Source organism: Crinia signifera, chromosome 19 (genome assembly GCF_055691185.1).
Source record: "Crinia signifera chromosome 19, ASM5569118v1, whole genome shotgun sequence".
Classification (NCBI taxonomy): domain Eukaryota; kingdom Metazoa; phylum Chordata; class Amphibia; order Anura; family Myobatrachidae; genus Crinia; species Crinia signifera.
Genome location: NC_139226.1, coordinates 45,197,371 through 45,216,099, shown reverse-complemented (window position 1 = coordinate 45,216,099; position 18,729 = coordinate 45,197,371). Strand labels below are relative to the sequence as shown.

General features: G+C 46.3%; 1 protein-coding gene across 3 annotated transcripts in view; it reads left to right on the top strand.

The window, feature by feature from the left end:
• Window positions 1–18,729, top strand: part of RASIP1 (Ras interacting protein 1) — a 49,165-nt gene that overhangs the window by 11,793 nt on the left and 18,643 nt on the right. For all 3 annotated transcript variants that reach the window (XM_083162460.1, XM_083162459.1, XM_083162458.1), the window contains exons 4-7: window positions 5,401–5,780; window positions 6,094–6,732; window positions 8,976–9,013; window positions 12,689–12,840. In XM_083162460.1, coding sequence (XP_083018586.1) covers window positions 5,401–5,780; window positions 6,094–6,732; window positions 8,976–9,013; window positions 12,689–12,840 — 1,209 coding nt within the window. The remainder of the gene's footprint in view (window positions 1–5,400; window positions 5,781–6,093; window positions 6,733–8,975; window positions 9,014–12,688; window positions 12,841–18,729) is intronic.

The window sequence follows — 18,729 nt, the reverse complement described above, 5'->3', positions numbered from 1 at the left end:
AGTTACGCCTCTGATTCACTTATCCCCTTATCATATGTGTGAGAATACTGGAAAATCAGTGTCCCTGGCAGCAGTTAAAGCAAAGTAAAGATAAATACATTAAAAAAGGTGAAACCAGTGGTTGGTAGGGTACAAAGTGCCCAAAAACTCACCTGAAGTCCTTTATACGTTTTGATGTGAAGCCACCTTGTCATTCTGTGTGCCACTGCCTCATTTAACAAAGTAACTTGTTTCGGTTGGATAGATGTAATTCAATTACAAGGATATCAAATTTATTCCTGGCTGCTTTAGTATATTATGATGTTACAGTAAAGGTGCGCACACGCTGGGCGATATATTGAACAATATCTCCCATTTTGTACCTTCTGAGGGATATCGTTGAGCATATCGTCCAGTGTGTACGCAATGAACAACGAACGATTCGCACTCCCGCTGGGTCTGTACATACAAGGTAAATTTTACCTATATCATCAATGCCTGCATGTACAGAGTGAGGACCCGGTGACCTCGCTGAACGATATAGTTAATTATATCATTCAGGGAGTACGCTCGCTACATACCTCCCAACTGTCTTTTCATGGGACCATCCCGTTTTTATTGGGACAGTCCCGCGTACCACCCAGGGCCGGCGCAGCATCTATTCCCAGAGACAGAGGGCTCCACACACTGGACGATGTGATCAACGATATCCATCAGAAGGTACAAAATGGGCATGGCCAGCAGCTCACACAGCGCTGGCCATGCCCCCAGAGTGGCAGGAAAGGGGCATGGCCTCAAATTCCGGTCCCTCCTGCAGCTATCACAATGTTGGGAGGTATGCTAACTGTCGTTGGTGATGGTGACTTGGTGATGTCACTCATGGAGCAAATGATCAAGTGCGTGTGGTGCTTTATTCTGATGCTACTACATGTGCAGATGATGTGTGGGAGTGTTAATCATATGATTGACATTTATTTACAGTGTATATTTACTCAGTATATGTTGGCTTTTATCCTAATTACAGCATTGTGCTGGATTAATGTCTGACAACTGAATAATGAGAACAAAAACAGAAGTTAGGCATTATGGATGGTATAATACAGGGGCAGCCAACTCCAGTCCACGAGAGCTACCAACAGGTCACGTTTTCCAGCTCACCCGGCAGGTGCACAGCTGCACTCGTTACTGACTGACACATTATAAAAGATCCACAGGTGGAGCTAATTACTTCACTTGTGATTCTGTGAGGAGACCTGGAAAACGTGAACTGTTGGTAGCTCTCGGGGACTGGAGTCGATAATGGCTTAGGACGAAATAGGCCGACAGGGTTGGAAGGTCGACACAAGCATTAGGTTGCCAATGGGAAGGTAGACAATCAAACGGTCAACACGAGTTTTTTGAGCCGACTTGTGCTGACAGGTGGTAATTCATACCCTACTATCCACAAGGGTATGAATGGAGAATATAATAGTGCCCGACGCATGGCGAGGGGACTCAGTATACTAATTCGGTGCCCATTTTCGACTTACGTCAAAATTCTGGACAAAAAAAAAGTGAAAAACTCTTGACCTTTCCATTGTCAACCTAATGCTAGCCATGTCGACCTATTTTATGTGTCAATCTAAGCCCTCTCGACCTAATGTATGTTGTCCTTCATGGTGTCGACCCTATGACCATAAACCACAGTCCTGGTCCTCATTTATCGCTAAGAGACAATCCAGTTCAAGGGGCAGCAGTGGCAAACGCAGGATTTTCAGAAGGGGGTTTCCAGAGGGGCGGAGCAAAGCACGGAGATGGACACTTAGGTGACCCAGTATATGCCGGGTCAGTTAAAGTATTATAGATAGACCAAATGTATAGAAATAATAATAATAATATACACACACACACACACACACACACACACACACACACACACACACATATATATACACATACATACATACATACATACATACATACATACATAACAGCAGTGTAGACCCCTGGGCATAGCAATGTATTGGGGCCCCTACCGATCCTCCAGCAGTAGGGGTGGGGGAAGTTTTGATGTCCCGCGACTGGTAGGGGGTATTATATCAACCGCTCAGCATGTAGGGCCTGGATCAGTAATTTCCACTAATTGCCCCTTTACTGCACAGATGGTGAGAGATGGGGTGGGAGAAGGGGGCATTGGGCTGAATGAAGGGGCCCTAATACATTACTTCCAGGGTGGTAGAGAATGTTTAATACGCAGAGGAGGAATGTATAGTGGAGTGGGCTTATTTTTCATAATTTTCTGGTGGGAGGACAGCTTGCTTGACTGCAGATATCTCCAGTTTCCAGAAATAGATATCTAAAGGTGCGTACACACGGGGGCGATTTTGTCCAAAATCGCGGGAAATATGGTCGCTAAGCGACCATATTGCCCACAATGGGAGTGTGCACTGGCGATATATCGCCGGGTGCGCGCTCCCGTTTTTGCCCCTGTGGTGATCGCTGGTCGCAGGAACATGCTCCTGCGTCCAGCTGATTACCACTGCCGGGCTCCCCCCGGCAGTTTCTTTTTCATCAGCGACCATCTCTGGTCGCTGATGAACAGGAGAAACTGAGCAATATATTGCTCAGCCATATATTGCTCAGCCATATATGGCTGAGCAATATATCTCCCCCGTGTGTACACAGCATTAGATTTTAATGGAATTAAAAACTAGAGAATCCCACCTACCAAATGGTGTTGGGGACTAGGGGATCAGAGTTCAGGAGGCAAAACAATCTGCCAACAAGAATATAAAACTACATACCAGGTGTGTGGAGCTGGAGCAGTAACCAGCTGCTGGAAGGCTGATATCTCTGGTTCTGGGAAGAGTAGAGACAAGCTACTAGTGTCCATCAAAGGGGGAGAGTCTCAGCTTTTGGAATATATCCTCAGAAAAACTCTAAGTCAGACAAAATCTGAAATATCTGACTGGGAAGAGCAATTAACAGGCTTGGATGGGGACCACTGCTTTGAAGTCAGATATCTCCGGTTCCCAAGGGCCGATTTTTTAAATTCTTGTACCCATGGAAAGAGGAGACCCTCAGCTTTCAGACACCTGGGGGGTTTCTGGGTACTCAGAAACCCCCCCTGCGTGCGCTACTGGGCTGGCGCAGAATTGCTCACAGCGCCACAATGCATGGATTATCAGCACTGTGCACTGGGCATTGGGGGGGGGGGGTGGTTGTACATTCAGATGGAGCCTTCTTCAACTAGCCATGGTGAGCTTATTCAGGTCTGTTCGCAGTGGCGGCTCGTTCGCACGGAGACCAGTGTTTTCTTATTGCTCATGTGCATTTCTGCCAATTAGCATATGGGAACGCCCAGTGTTTCATGGGCGTTCTCATGAGTACGCTGGGCGTACCCATGCTAATAGCCGATGACGCGGGGGGGCAGGCAGCTGACATCGCTGGATGTCAGCTGCCCCGCCCACTTCCTCCCGAGCGTCCACACATATATTAAGTGACTTAAGAGTCACTTTTATATTGCGTGCGCCTTTGCCATCATTGGATGGTTGCCGACCATCCAATGAAGGGGTGCACACCACAAGGATGCAAATGGATGCCCTGCGTTCAAATCCACCATGCACAAGGTCGGCCACCATTCCCAAGGCAGGGTTTGGTTGACAAGGTGCAAATTCGCATCAAGTGCAACAGCTCTGGCTCACATAATCCTGTTAAAGAGCTAGATGAGGATGGCTCTATCTGTGGGTTAAGCTGAGTGAGGGTGTGTCCTAGGTGACTTGTAGGATATGTAGAGTTCTGCGGGCTATGAGATACCAATGATTTTGGATGGATCTCTTGCACCAGGTATAGGATTGGAGCTACTGTAGTATGTGCTGGTAGTGATGTTGTATATTTATAATGGGTTCAATGTGCATGATGCACTTGGGCCCCTAAGTCCCACAAGGGCCCACACCGCACAAACTGCACCTAATTTTTTAATACATATTGGAGTCCTATGATGGAGTTCTGTACGGAATTGCCAGAAAAATGTCAGCTGCAACATTTTTCCGGAGGTCTGCATGTGTGGTGTGTATGGGGCTATATATCAAACTGGGAACATTTTTTTTATACTGCAGTTAAAGCTGGGTACATACTGAGCGATAGGACGATCCGATCTGCTGGTTCGGACTACATATCGCTCAATATGACGCATATAGGGAAGGGTGTATGCCCAATATGCGCGTGCCAGTGGTCATTAACGATGTCGTCAGGTTAATGTGCTGCACATCAAACTTGACAATATCGCTAGAGTCCTAATTCATTCTAATGAATGATGGAACGCCAATCGTTCCTTCTTTCAGTAACATTCCTCAATGTGTACCCAGCCAATATGTCTGCCCGCACTGGGAGCAATGTTTTTCATTTGCACATGCGCACTTCTGCATCCCTTTGTATTGCACTCTGTTAAAGGGGTGGGGTCTCACAGACAGTGGTATAGTTGTGATCCACGCCTCGTTTTCATCATTATGGGGGCATGCAAAGTGATCTATGAGCTGCTGGCATGCTCCTTGTAAATCTCCTCCGTGAATAGACTCTGGGAACATTCACTGAGCTCCGGGCAGTGAGTGAAAGGGAGACTTCCAACTGCCCCCCCCCCTCCCCCTCTCCAACACACACACACACACACACTCACACACACTGCAGAATTCTGCTGCCCACAGCTGGGACTACAGGATAGTCCAAAAAAAACAGGATTCTCCCATGAAAATCAGGACAGTTGATAGGTATGGGTAGGGACACTCTCCCTCCCTCACCCCCTTACCTTGTATTATTACCACCCACATCCTCTCCTACATGCTGTTTTGCACTTCACTTCCTACTCAGAGAGAAAGGAAGCACCAAAGTCACAACTTTGGCATCCCAGAATTCTAGCTACACAAAGGGCCTTATTCTAGTTCACTCTTTCTGCCAAAATCCTTCTTAGATGGAAAAAAACATGTGCACTGCAGGGGGGCAGATGTAAAATGTGCAGAGAGAATTAGATTTGGGTGAGTTATTTTGTTTCTGTGCAGGGTAAATACTGGCTGCTTTATTTTTACACTGCAATATAGATCTCACTTTGAAGTAAAACTCCACACAAATCTAACTCTCTCTGCACAGGTAACATCTGCCCCACCTGCAGTGCACACAGTTTTGTCCATCTAAGAAGGATTTTGTCAGAAAGAGTGAACTAGAATAAGGCCCATAGTATTCAAACACCACTTTCAGACATGCCCCTTGGCCATTACCCGTCATTTTAAGTGGTGATTTAGATAGTCATAGATTTTATATTTTAGCAAATATGCTCCCAATATGTTAATGACATTTAAACATAAATGCATGTTTATTTCTGATAATTATTAGTGTTCTTTTAAATGTACTAGCAATCTGAATATTTTTTTTAATATCATCCATATGTAGGTATTAATGCACAAGCTCGTAGACTACAGAAGAGTCGCTCCCGTGCAGCATCTGGGGGAAATGCCCCATTAAGGGAGAGGGAGGACAGCACTTCTCTTCGTCGGAGTATAAGTGATATCAACCTAAACAGCAAGAAGCGTAGAGAAAGGAAAAGCATAAAGAGCATGGTGGCCAATGACACTGACCCGAGTCAAGATGGAGATCAAAGTAAAAAAGATGGCAGCATGCAGAACTCGGCAGAACGTAACACCGGTGTTGACTGTGCAGATGATGCTACTGATCAGGTTGACCTAGACTTTGAACGTCTCTCTCAATGCTTAATTCGGCCACCATCAGAGCACCCATACTTCCTTCTTCTACAAGGCTACAACAAAGATGTGGTAAGAACCCATTTTAGCTGAACAGACATGATGATTGTTCACCCAATTTCTAGATTATTGTATAATAGGTTATCTAATTATTTCCTGTTGGTATTTACGGGATGGAGATAAAGTGGTTGAAGATAAAAAAAACAGCCAATTAGCTCACAGCTGTCATTTTTCAAACCCAGCCTGTTACATGGCAGTTGGGAGCTGATTGGCTGGTAATTTCCCTCCATCCAAGGCTCAATAAATGAACCCGCTATATTTCTTATAATTATTTCACTATGATATGGGTTTTTAATTTTTTTTTTTTTTGTGCTTTGTGGAGCAGGATTTTGTAATATATGTGATGACTCACAAGAAGCATCTGTTTGGAAGAGCAGAGAAATCGTCAAGAGACAAGGGACCCTACGTTGACACTTTTCTATCAGCTCCAGACATTCTTCCCCGCCATTGTTGTGTATGGCGCTTGGATTCTTCTACTCAAAAGAATATCATCCGTGTAAGACCTTATCGGGGGGCTCTTGTTACCCACAATGGAGGAGTGCTCCAAAGAGAGGCTGAACTCCACACTGGGGATTTGTTGGGGCTTGGAGATCACTTTCTCTTCATGTTCAAAGACCCTAGAGTAGCCCAGTCACGACCTGCTTGGCTTCCACAGTCTTGGTCTTCACCTGGGTTGAGCGGGGCTTTTTCATGTCAAATGTGTGGGAGGTCTCTTCAGGAGCGACAAGAGGCTGTCCAGGCCTACATAGAAAGCAAAGATTTAATACTGCAATACCGCTCTCAAGAAGAGGATGCTGTGTTGAAAGAGATTATCGAGAAAAACGGTAACCCGGACACTGAATTTAAGCTGGCCCCCGCTTACCTTTTTAGTCTCTGCATTGAACATTCAACTCGAGCTCTTGATCCTGGACACTTTCCTAAGCTGGTCATGAAGATTGCCACCATGATAAAGGAAGTCGTTTGGGTAATGCTTTACATTTTCTTATTTTTTATTTTATTGTTCTTATTATTTTCTAATTATATTATTTGTGTAATGGTTGTATTACTGTTTCTCATATGTATTTTACAAATATATGTTTTCTATATTTTCCATACCTTATTATATAAGGCTTAAGTAGATAATAGGTACAGTAAACTCATTATTAAAAAAAAAACATTAATAACCCAATTGAAAAATGTGAAAAATACTTTTATCTCAAGATAAAGTGCATGAAAGGTGTGAAATATATATTTGTTTTAATATTTTATCTTCAATAATAACCCTTACAATAATTACTCCTTTCACTCACTGTTTTTCCCTGTCATACTCCACCTCCCCATCCCTCTCCCTGTCACCCTCTTCCTCTCCCTGTCATACTCCTCCTCCCCATGCCTCTCCCTGTCATACTCCTTCTCCCCATGCCCATCCCTGTCATACTCCTCCTCTCCATGCCACTCCTTGTCACCCTCTTCCTCTCCCTGTCACCCTCTGCTTTTTTGCATATTGTGAACTTGGGTTGAGGTGGAGGAGGGGGGCCAAATTATATTTTTGCACCAGGGCTCAATACCCAAAAGTTCCACCACTGCCTCTCTCCCAGGGCCTACTCACCGCTAAGCAGAGCAGCGAGGGACAGTGGGTCTCCCAAATGCCATTGGGGTTATTCTGGTTCATTCTGTGGACCAATGTTGTGCATCTGCGCGTGCGCAGGCACATTTCTGCGCATGTGCAGATGCAGGGTGCGTGCACCCACGGCAAACAATCTGTTCGCACCCTACACGGAGAACACCAAGCGTTTCATGTTTGTGACGTGGGGGCAGGCAGCTGGCATCCCCGGATGACAGCTGACCGCCCATTTCCGTCCCAGCGTGTACACTTATGTAAGTGACTTGAAAATGACTTTTATATGCGTGCACCTTCCACATTTTTCGATGGTCGGTGACCATTAAAAGATGTGAGTGTTCCCCGCAGCATATGAATGGATGTTTATGTTAGCCATCCATTCGAAGCCTGTGCGTGGGGACACACGCACGATGGGGGGCAGCCGGCCGGGCATTCGCTGGGTGGGGTTTGGTGGACTTGCAAGGCTGCGAATTCTCAGCCTTGCGAGTCAACCAGAATAAGGGCCATAGTGTATTAATTACTTTTGAGCAAATTGGTGGGAGTGAATCCGCTAGGGTGATGGGTGCACATCAGGCTGGTCCTTGCTGACAACTCGCACCTTGCTGGCACAATTACACATGATATATATTCAATTTTTGCATACATGTAGATATTTAACCAAAACATGTTAGGGATACAGATGTCATGTGACAGTGTAACATGTCACCGCAGCACTACTGCTCAGCACTGTAATATGCCGCATCAGCCCAATTCTCTGCAAATCATTGAGAGTGCATTAGAGCTTAGAGTCATTATAGAGAATATTTTCGCAACGGTTCTAGATCTGTCTGTATTCACATACTGGCAGTATATGATTAGTTAAATGTCAGTTCTAATAACCAAGAGACCTGATATTGTAGCTGCTATGTGTCCTGGTTTCCCTGGGACGGTTCTGATTTTTGTAGCTATAATCTCCAGATTTCAGAGACTTGCTATAAAGTACCTTAATAAACACAATTCCTAATAATAAGACTTTTCATACTATATTCCTGCATTATGTAACCTGACCTACATACATCTCACTTTCATGTCATAAGATTGTGAAGTCAAATACGCTCATTGTATAAGTAACGGACAGCAAATGTTTTAACTTACTTGCTCTAATTAATATCTTTTTTTTTTAATTGTAAGATAAATGCCAGTATCTTTACAGTAGGGATCGCCATTGTTGCCATTGCCATCGATGGTTGCCATCGATGCCAATAGTGTAACTGGCTATCGATGGTGGTATACTATACAATAGAGGACCATTGATGGTTTTACCTATCATCCATTTTCTTTGACTGAGTGGCCTGTGGGCCAATTAGAACCTGGTGGCGGGGCTCCATGAGTGCCAGGGGCGGAGCTATACTCCGTGTCCCAGCCCCTTGGGAGAGAAAAAAAGAACTATTAGTGTATGCTTGCCATCGATAGAGGGAAACCACCTGGTTCTCCCCCATCAATGTCAAAACCATTCTACATTGGCCATAAAACATCGATGATTTAGAATCGTCGATGGCCATCCCTACTTTTAATAAGTGTCTCTCACATAATAAATAAAATAATGATTCTCTCCTTTGTCTATACAGGAGAAGATTAAAGACATCGGAGACAAACAACCAGAAAAGTGAGTGGCGACCATTTCTTGACGTGTATTATTATTATTATTCTTATTATAATTATTATTAGTAGTTAAAAGCCTATCAAAATTATGGCTTCTGCAATGTACTTTAGCTTTAAACTGTCGGAATCGGCTGCAAATTTGACACTTAGCGTCCATTTACGACAGTTCACAGTCGGAAACGGCAGCATTAAATAGGTGAGTGCTGCTGTTCCACCGGCAGAAATAGTGACACAGATTGAATACAACCCAAATTACTACTTTGTGTGCTAAAACAGTCATAACAGAAAATGAAAGCAATTTTTGCAGGGAAACTGGTCTGTTTCAAACTTGGATAAGGAGAGAGGGATCTGTGAAGACAGAGATTGGAGGTATTAACAGATAGGGACTGGGGGTGGGGTGGAGAGTTTGTGGACTAAAAACTGTAAAAGTAAAAACTGTCACAGCTCAAAGTGAAAGTACTGTACATGGCAGAAGCCGTCATTTAATTAGTCATTGTATAAATGCGCCATTTGACTTGGCAATAGAGTGATCATTGCCTCCAGTGGCGTAACTATATAATTTGCGCCCCCCCGCCAAAAAATTTCGGCGCCCCCCCCCCTCCCCATAAACATACCTGACAGAGCCGCATCCAGTCTCCCTCAGCTCCGCTGCGCTGCTCCAGTCTCCGCTGCGCTGATGCCCGGCCGCATCTGTGATCACTGTCCCGTCACTCGCTCCCGGCGCCGGCTCCTGCTGATAATGAAAAGTGACTCTTAGAAAATGGCTGCCAAAACTATCTGCAATACGGGGGCAGCCATTTTCTAAGTGTCACTTTTCATTATCAGCAGGAGCCGGCGCCGGGAGCGAGTGACGGGACAGTGACCGAAGATGCGGCCGGGCAGCAACGCAGCGGGTAACTATAGCACCGCAGCCCCCTCGGCGCCCATAGTTACTCTGCGCCTCCCCGCCATGGCGGGGGCTGCGGAGGCCTAGTTACGCCACTGATTGCCTCGTATGTTTTAAGCCCCATACACACGGGGCGATTTCAACTGAAATCGACTGGGATATCGACTGAGTGACCATATCCCCGTGCGTACAGGGTGACGGTCACTGGGAGCGCGCTCCCGCACCCAGCCCTGCAGCGGCTTCCCTAGCAGAGTATCTCATTTTCATCAGTGACCATCGCAGGTCGCTGATGAAAATCGGACACTCAGCAATTTGGTTGCTGAGCGATATATATTGCTGAGTGACCAATTGCTCTGTGTGTACGGAGCTTCACAGTGTTTTTGAGCATAGACAGAATACAGCTCCTAAATAAAACATGTTACATCTATACTCGTTAGTTCTATAGTATAGGGAATCCCACTGTGATCTGATACATTTACAGAAGTATGATCTAACTAAAAGACATATTGTGCATTTCACAATGCAATGTGATACAGTAACCTATATGCCTATGCCTACAATGAGTGCAGGAATTCTTAGCAGGAACCTAGACCACAAAATAGGATGTTGGTACTTGGTTTATATACAGCCTGGTGTTTTCCCTTGATATTCAATGTGACTATGTATTATGTTTCAATGTTTTATTCATTGTACTTTAAACAAATTTTTAGCTGCTTAGCCCATCCTGTTTATCATTCCCCCAGTGTGCGCCAAGTTCACACCATTTTTGATCCCAAACTGTATTTATTTTTGGTTGCATTGACCTTACTCATATTTCATTTGATCATCCATTCTGTAAAACGTTTAGTACAAGTTGAAACGTTTGATTTTTTTTAGATGTACTGTTCTGTCCATAAAATATGCTGATTTGTTCTCAACTAGCTCCATATCCGGGTGGATGGTAAAATGACTCCCATTCCCTGCATTCTCATCGGATTTATTGCTAGACTTAAAGTCGCAACACATTGTTGGCATGAAATCAGCAATGACTATCCATACAGTATTTATATGTTACATATACATTATATTCACAGTTCTCGCTTTCAAATGGGACCACCATACAGTGTCATCGGAAGGTTCAACTATACAGCATTAAGGGATGCAGTTACCATCCCGGCGGTCGGGATCCCGGCGTTCAGAATCCCGACGCCGGAATCCCGACCGCCGAAATGCCGACACTTTCTCCCTCCGTGGGTGTCCACGACACCCCTGGAGGGAGAATAAATTAGTGTGCCGAGCGTAGCGAGGCACCGGGCCCGCTGCGTGGCGAGCGCAGCGAGCCCGCAAGGGGGGGGGCAATCCACGTCCATCCCTTGTCGGCATTTCGGCTGTCGGGATTCCGGCGTCGGGATTCTGAACGCCGGGATCCTGACCGCCGGGATTCAATACTGAATCCAGCATTAATTAGCATTTCATGAGGTTTTTCCATTGCAATTCTTCTTGTACTCTTATACTTTTACTTCGACACTTCTTACAAACTTCTTCTTTCTCTTCTTCTTTCTCTTCTTCTCCTCCTCCTCTTCTTCTTCTTCTCTTCTTCTCCTCGTCTTCTTCTCCTTCTACAACACCTCTTCTTCTTCCTCTACACTTCTTCTGCTACACTTCTTGTACATCTTATTCTATCTTTCTCCCCTTCCCCTCTCTTTCCTCTTCGAACTGTGTGCAAATCTTGGCATCAGGTCCCCGTTGGACCAATTATCGTAGTGCCCCCCACATACAACATCAGTTTTACAGCTTGTGCTCTTAAGTGGGTGGTTGATAAGGTGTGTGGGGGAAACTTTTACCAGCTTTCTGGGGACAGGAGGGCCGCCCAATTTTCAGGAGAGTCTCGGTCATTGCTGGAGAGCAGGAGAGTCTCGGTCATTGCTGGAGAGTAGGCAATTACAGTGGCGTCGAAAGGGTGGGGGGGTACATTTTACTCCCCCTCAGCCATGTGCCATGTCCCCCCTGGGCAACTATGGCATATTTACATGTGCACCCACACTCCAACAAAGGTGAGCGCTTGTCGGATGGAGCAAGTAATTCTAAAGCGGAATATGAAAGTAAAACTGATAAAGTGCTTGCCGTGTTAATAGGCACATTTGTGCAAAACACATAGGCCCTTATTCTGGTTCACTCGCAAAGGCAAAATCCTTCTAAAATGGACAGATGACAGATGTGCAGAGAGTGTTAGATTTGGGTGGGTTATTTTGTTTCTGTGCAGGGTAAATACGGGCTGCTTTATTTTTACACTGCAATATACAGTAGATCTCACTTTAAAGTAAACCCCCACCCAAATCTAATTCTCTCTGCACAATGTACATCTGCCCCACCTGCAGTGCACATGGTTTTGTCCATTTGAGAAGGAATTTGCCTTTGCGAATGAACCAGAATAAGGGACATAGTGCATTGGAATCTTTTGGCATGAGTAACCTATTTTCTTTATGCAGATAAGAATTCCAAAACACACGTTTGGAGAATAAGCATCAACAAAGTTTATGATGATCAGCTTTTACCTGTTAAATGTATATGTTTAAACGAAATGAATCATATTTTAAAACTTGCTTCAGTGACCCGAGCAAAAGGGTCGACGTTTTAAATAATCTCAGGTTGTTGTTAATGATGTTTTAAATATAAAGGTACTTACAAACTTACAGCATGCTGATGGAAAACATCTCCTGTCCTGAAATTGTGTTCTTGCTGTTATATTTTGTATTTGTTATTAATAGTTGCTAAATAGTCAAAATTCTTTCTAAAAACATCTGTCTCTTTTAGTCAGCAGGACAAAAATTTTCCGAGCACACTAGGGATAGAAGAGGTGGCCTCTGACCTCCGACCCTTAATGTTGTGGATGGCAAACTCTATGGAGCTTCTCAACTTTGTCCAGCAAAAAATCCTAGACATGGAAAAGGAATGGGAGTCAGAAGGTAAGGCCAAAATAATTACTATTACATCATCATCTTATCATCATCATCATCATCATAATAATAATTTTATTTATGTTGCGTTCTTTCTCCAGTAGGACTCAAGACACTTAACAGATAGAATGAATATAACACAGTACAGGAACAATTGAGTACAGAAAAGCTTTTCATAAACAATACTTAAGGGAATTACGGAAATGCTTGAGTAAACAGGAAAGTCTTGATTCTGTTTCTGAAGGATTCTAGAGTGCAATGTATGAATACATGCAGTGGCGCACGCATGTATTCATACATTAACCTATTGGTGTCAGGCACTGAAAAGCATGCAAGATACAGATGGGGCTGGTGTCATCTTTGCAAGACTGGCATTTCTAACGCCAGCCCCACCATCACGCCAGCCCCACTAGGGGGCGCGCGTGCGCATGAGACGCTCGCTCGCCCCCTGGCAACGGATCCTGCCTCCGGTCCCCGCCACCTCCCCCGCCGTCGCCGCCCATCGATACAGGTAACCTTCGCCGCCCCAAGCGCCCCCTAACCCTGCCCGTCTCCCTGAAGCAGAGATGGGCAGGGACACGCAGCGTCCCCGCCGAGAGACTGGGACGCACGTACGTGTGAGACGCACGTGCGTCCCAGTTCAGTTTAGCCCCTGTCTGCCGGCGCTCGCCAACGGGAAGGGTCTGGTGAGCCCCGGCCAAGGATGGCCGGGGCTCCATCTGTATGCTCTGCAAATTGGTGGACATTTATCTTTGCTAAACCACCATGTCACCATTGTTGTCCAGAAACTCCAAGCCTGGTGCACACAGGCAAGCCACCGTTAGCTCCTTGATACCATTCTTTACCCATTGACTAAGTCCTAATAATTATTACCCCTTTAAGTGCCAATTGAATTTGTATGAAAAAATTGGTGTGAAAATTGTCAAGCAAACCTTTTTATTCATCATAATGTCCTGTAATGTTTACTTTATATTGGAAATATAATCTTTTTTTGGTACTTGTGAGTTATCTGGGCGTCCGATTTTTTGATTGTATGCCTTAAGTTAAGGCATACAATCAGATGCGATGCGATGCGATATCGCATCGCATCGCATCGCATGCGACCATCGGATGCGATGACCCGATTTTTCCATAGGAATCAATGTTAAAATGGACTGAGTCCATTTTAACATGGAATTCAATGGGAAAAAGGGGTCCTTTTCATACCCCTACTATCCAAGTGGGCATGGAGTTGGATATAAACCTGTGGCGAGCGTAGCGAGCCACCGAGCCCGAAGCGTGGCGAGCGAAGCGAGCCCCGCGAGGGGACGGTATTCCGTGTCCCCTCGCGGGGCTCGCCACGCTTCGGGCTCGGTGGCTCGCTACGCTCGCCACAGGTTTATATCCAACTCCATGCCCACTTGGATAGTAGGGGTATGAAAAGGACCCCTTTTTCCCATTGAATTCCATGTTAAAATGGACTCAGTCCATTTTAACATTGATTCCTATGGAAAAATCGGGTCATCGCATCGCATCGCATCGCATCCGATGGTCGCATGCGATGCGATGCGATGTCCCGATCCGACCCGATTTAAAAATCGGACGCCCGGATAACTCACAAGTACCCTTTTTTTTTACCCAACATTATTTTATTTGAATTTATATAACAAATGTGAGCGATGCTGGTGATGTTGGCATTTTTACTGGTTATTCTGAACATCTATCATGGTAATGTTAAGGGTTAATTCCATCATAGACATTACACATAGGTCAGTACGTCCATCATAAGCTACTGTACCAGTAGGAGAGTGTATGGTCAGTCTTTGCATACTCATCTGACTGCCACCGCATATCCAGCCAATGCCAACTGTCTTCCTTCTCCAAGGGGAGAAGTCGCATACGATCCCCCTTGAACCACCCGGCAGCTTTCCGGAGAGCAGGATTGCGTATGATACATGGTACAGATGGGGCAGGTCCCATCCTTGCTGGCGGGTCGCCAGAACGTACGCGCTGGCGACCCGCCAGCAGCCACGCCAGCGAGGAGACTGAGACGCGCGTGCGTCTCACGCGCACGCGCGTGCGTCTCACGCGCACGTGCGTCTCAGTCTCCGTCGCTAGCGCGACGGAAACCCTGTCCGTCTCCGCCTCAGGGAGACGGACAGGGTTAGGGGGGGGGGGTGCGGGCAGGCGGCGGGGACCCCGGGTTACCGCCGGCAAGCCGGCGGGGACCCGGGGGAACAGATGGAAGCGCCGTCGGAAGGGGACGCGCGCGCCGCTCGTGCGCGCGCGTCCCCTTCTCACCATCGCCATGGCGCTGGCGGGGGATGGCGGCTGGCGACGCCAGCGCCATCCCCTGCCAAGATGGGAGAAGACCCATCTGTATGTGATCCTTTTGCATGCGATGCATCAAATGTGATCCCAGCAAGGGCTGTGCAACCCAATAAATCTATAGTGCAGTCCTTGTGATCTCCGGCTTTGATCCGATGCGCATGAGACCACCAATTGGATCGGAAGGGAATCGAAGCTGAAACACATACGATTTGACACACTTCATCCGAATTCTTGGCCCGATCCGTCAGAATCGGAGGAACAGGGCCCAAATGACACTACTGTATGGCCAGCTTTAGACACATCCCCTAGTTTAGTCAAGGGGTCAGTGCAGCCTCTCCAGACAGCTCACTGCAATCACTGCCTGGCTCCAGTGGCCGTCAGATCTACTTTAAGTCTAACAGCAATGATTCCCTCCTGGATTGTCTTGTGCTCTCAGCCTTGGCAGGTTCCTCTAAAGCAGTGGTTTTCGACCCCAGTCCTCAGGACCCCCAGACAGTTCATGTTTTCCAGGTCACCTGTGCATTTTTAAAATGTGACGGTTAGTGATACAGAGGGCAGCTGATGGTGACCTGGAAAACGTGCACTGTGTGGGGGTACTGAGGACCGAGGTTGAGAACCACTGCTCTAAAGGGTCTTCACAAGCGGGTGAGGGACTAAAATGTCTTGACTGTCCTGTAGTCTTCTCCTCTCAGCGCCATCACTTTGTGGTTTGGACCTCTGATCAGTTTCCTTCCACCCTCCTTAACGTCAGACAGGTTATTTTTTTCAAATCTCTAGTGCCATAGCTTGTGTTGATGACCTTGGCACTTGCAAAATGCCATCTAAAAATACTCCAGTCCAACTCACTTCCTACTAGTACTTTCATATTGTTATATATATTTAACCTCAAATTTCCAATTGTAAAAAAGTTCTCATATAAATAACTTCTTTTAAACCAACTGCTCTTTTCTTTTGCACCCGGTCACCTCAGTTTTGTATATAACTTGAACAAACTATGGCCCTTATTCTGATTGAGTCGGATGGCTCCGAATGCGGACGGACAGCCGATGGTTGGTGTTTGCACATGTGTAGAGGCGTATCTGCGCCTGTGCGAACGCCTCACACGTACGAACGCAGCGTGAGATCCGTACAGAAAATGATCGTATGGAACCATCCGAGCAGGGGGGGGAGAGGGGCGTCAAGGGCTGTTTGGGCTCTCTATTATATGTGCACGTCCCGCGTTTCATTGGTGTTCCCATGAAAACGCTGGGCGCACGTATGATAATCCGGCCATGACGCACGTATGGGGGGGGCGGACATATGACATAGCTGGATGCCAGCTGCCCGTCCATATCCCTGCTTTTGCACGGAGAAATGCCCGAGTGGTCTGGAGCACTCGGTGCTGCCTGACCACTCGGTCCATCGAATGATGGGGGAGGTTCCCACAGATGGAGGAGGTGTTCACATGAAAAATCCACTCGCGGTCCGTTCAGTCGGCGTCTTACCACATTCGGATGTTGTGAGCGATCCGTATGGAAGGCTGGGCTAAGAACACTTGGTTCCTGTCCGAAAATACGCATCCGTCCGATTCAACTAGAATAAGGGCCTACTGTATATGTTGATTATTTACCCATAGATATTTCATGGCAATCTACATACCCTCCAACATGACCCATTCCATTAGGTACAAAATGCTCTGTTCCTGGACTTCCCTGCCAGTGGCAGTTACAGAGGTGGGACTGAACCACTGTCCAATATTCAAAGAGGGGGGGTCACATCAACTGTGAGTGAGTCTAGGACAGTGATGTTTGGGGTGGCAGCTGGTGTGGCTCCCCTTTTTGAATATTGGACTGTGCTGCAGGCTCACATCTGTAACTGCCACTGGCAGGGAAGTCCAGGAATGGAATGAATCTAATATAAGAGAATGGCATGCTGGGTGTTGTGGTGTGACTACAGGATTATTTAGCTGTCAGTCCTGGATAACAGTGTGTCAGTTGGAAATGGCACCTATAATGCCAATGTGTCTTGTGTGGTATGTTGAAAAAGCTACAGTCCAAGTGGGCAATGGGCACGGGGGCATTAAACCACAATGGGGTGCCAGGAACAATACCAGCCCAGCCTGAGAATGGTACAAAGAGGCTATTAGAGAACATATCCAAACAGAGGGCAAAACAAGTTTCTAATAAACGATGGAGGGGATTCAGTTGCGGGATGAAATAAAAGTAAAAATTTCACTCGTCATCTGCGATTAAAACAGGGATATCCGGCCTGGAGCAGATATGATACAGATTCCCATGTCATCTTCAAAGCAGTTTAGATTTTATACTTTATGTCGATTTTGTCAAAGGTACTCTTTCCACGTATCCTCCTCATGTGTATATTCCGAGATAAAAGGGTATTTGGAAGTATTAATGGTCTCTGAGGACATGAAAGAGCTGTTCGGCCAATCAGGAGCTGTAAAATCAGACACATTGAAACGTAATCCTCTTCATTGTCCCTTTCCCTATACAAGCTAAAGGGGGATGTGTAGAGGAAGGACGTCTTAGAAGACAAAAGGTTTTACCAATCATGTATAATCAGGGCCAATCCATTTATTATCAGTTATTTGTATAGCGCACACATATTCCGCAGCGCTTTGCGGGGAATATTTGAACATTCACATCAGTCCCTGCCCCAGTGGAGCTTGCAATCTATATTCCCTACCACACATACACGCACACACAGACATTCTAGGGTTAATTTAGTTTGGTTTAACCTACCAGTATATTTTTTGGGATTGTGGGAGGAAACCCAGAGTACCCGGAGGAAAGGCACGCAAGAACGGGGAGAATATACAAACTCCACACAGTTACGGCCATGGTGGGAATGGAACCCATGACCTCAGCGCTGTGAGGCAGTAATGCTAACCATTACACCGTTCTATATGTGCTAAACCGAGCGCACAGGGATCACCAGCACTGAAAGCATCATCAGAGAATCAGCATCAGACATTTGGGGTTATTCAAGTTCTGCGCAGGCGCGTTTCTGCGCATGTGCAGATGTAGGGTTTGCCCCATGATGGCGTGCGTGGGGGGTAGGGGAGGGCAGGGGCCGCCAGGCTGCCCCATTACCATATGGTCGTTCCCATGAGAACGCTGGGTGTTCTCATGGTAATGAGGGGATGATGAGGGAGTGGGGGGCTGGCAGCTGACATAACCGGATGTCAGCTGCCCGCCCATATCCGTGCCAGTGTGCACGCATATGTAAGTGATTTAAAAGTCACTTTTATATGCGTGCACCTTCCACATCTTTCAATGGTTCAATGGTCGCCATGTGGGCGGTTACCCGAGGCATAAGAATGGATGTTTATGCTAAACATCCATTTGCAGCCTGTGCGGGCGAACCCGCGCTGTGAGGGGGTGGGGGGTGGGTGGTCATTCAATCGCCGGGAGTGGTTTGGTGGACTCGCAAGGCTGTGAATATGCAGCCTTGCGAATCAACCAGAATAACCCCCATTATACACTGTTAATCCCGGACTCCTGTGAAATTCGGCAGTTGGAATGTAGTGGGCTTAACAGTGTGTAACATCTTATGCTGATTCCCTGATGATGCTCTCAGCACTGGGGATTC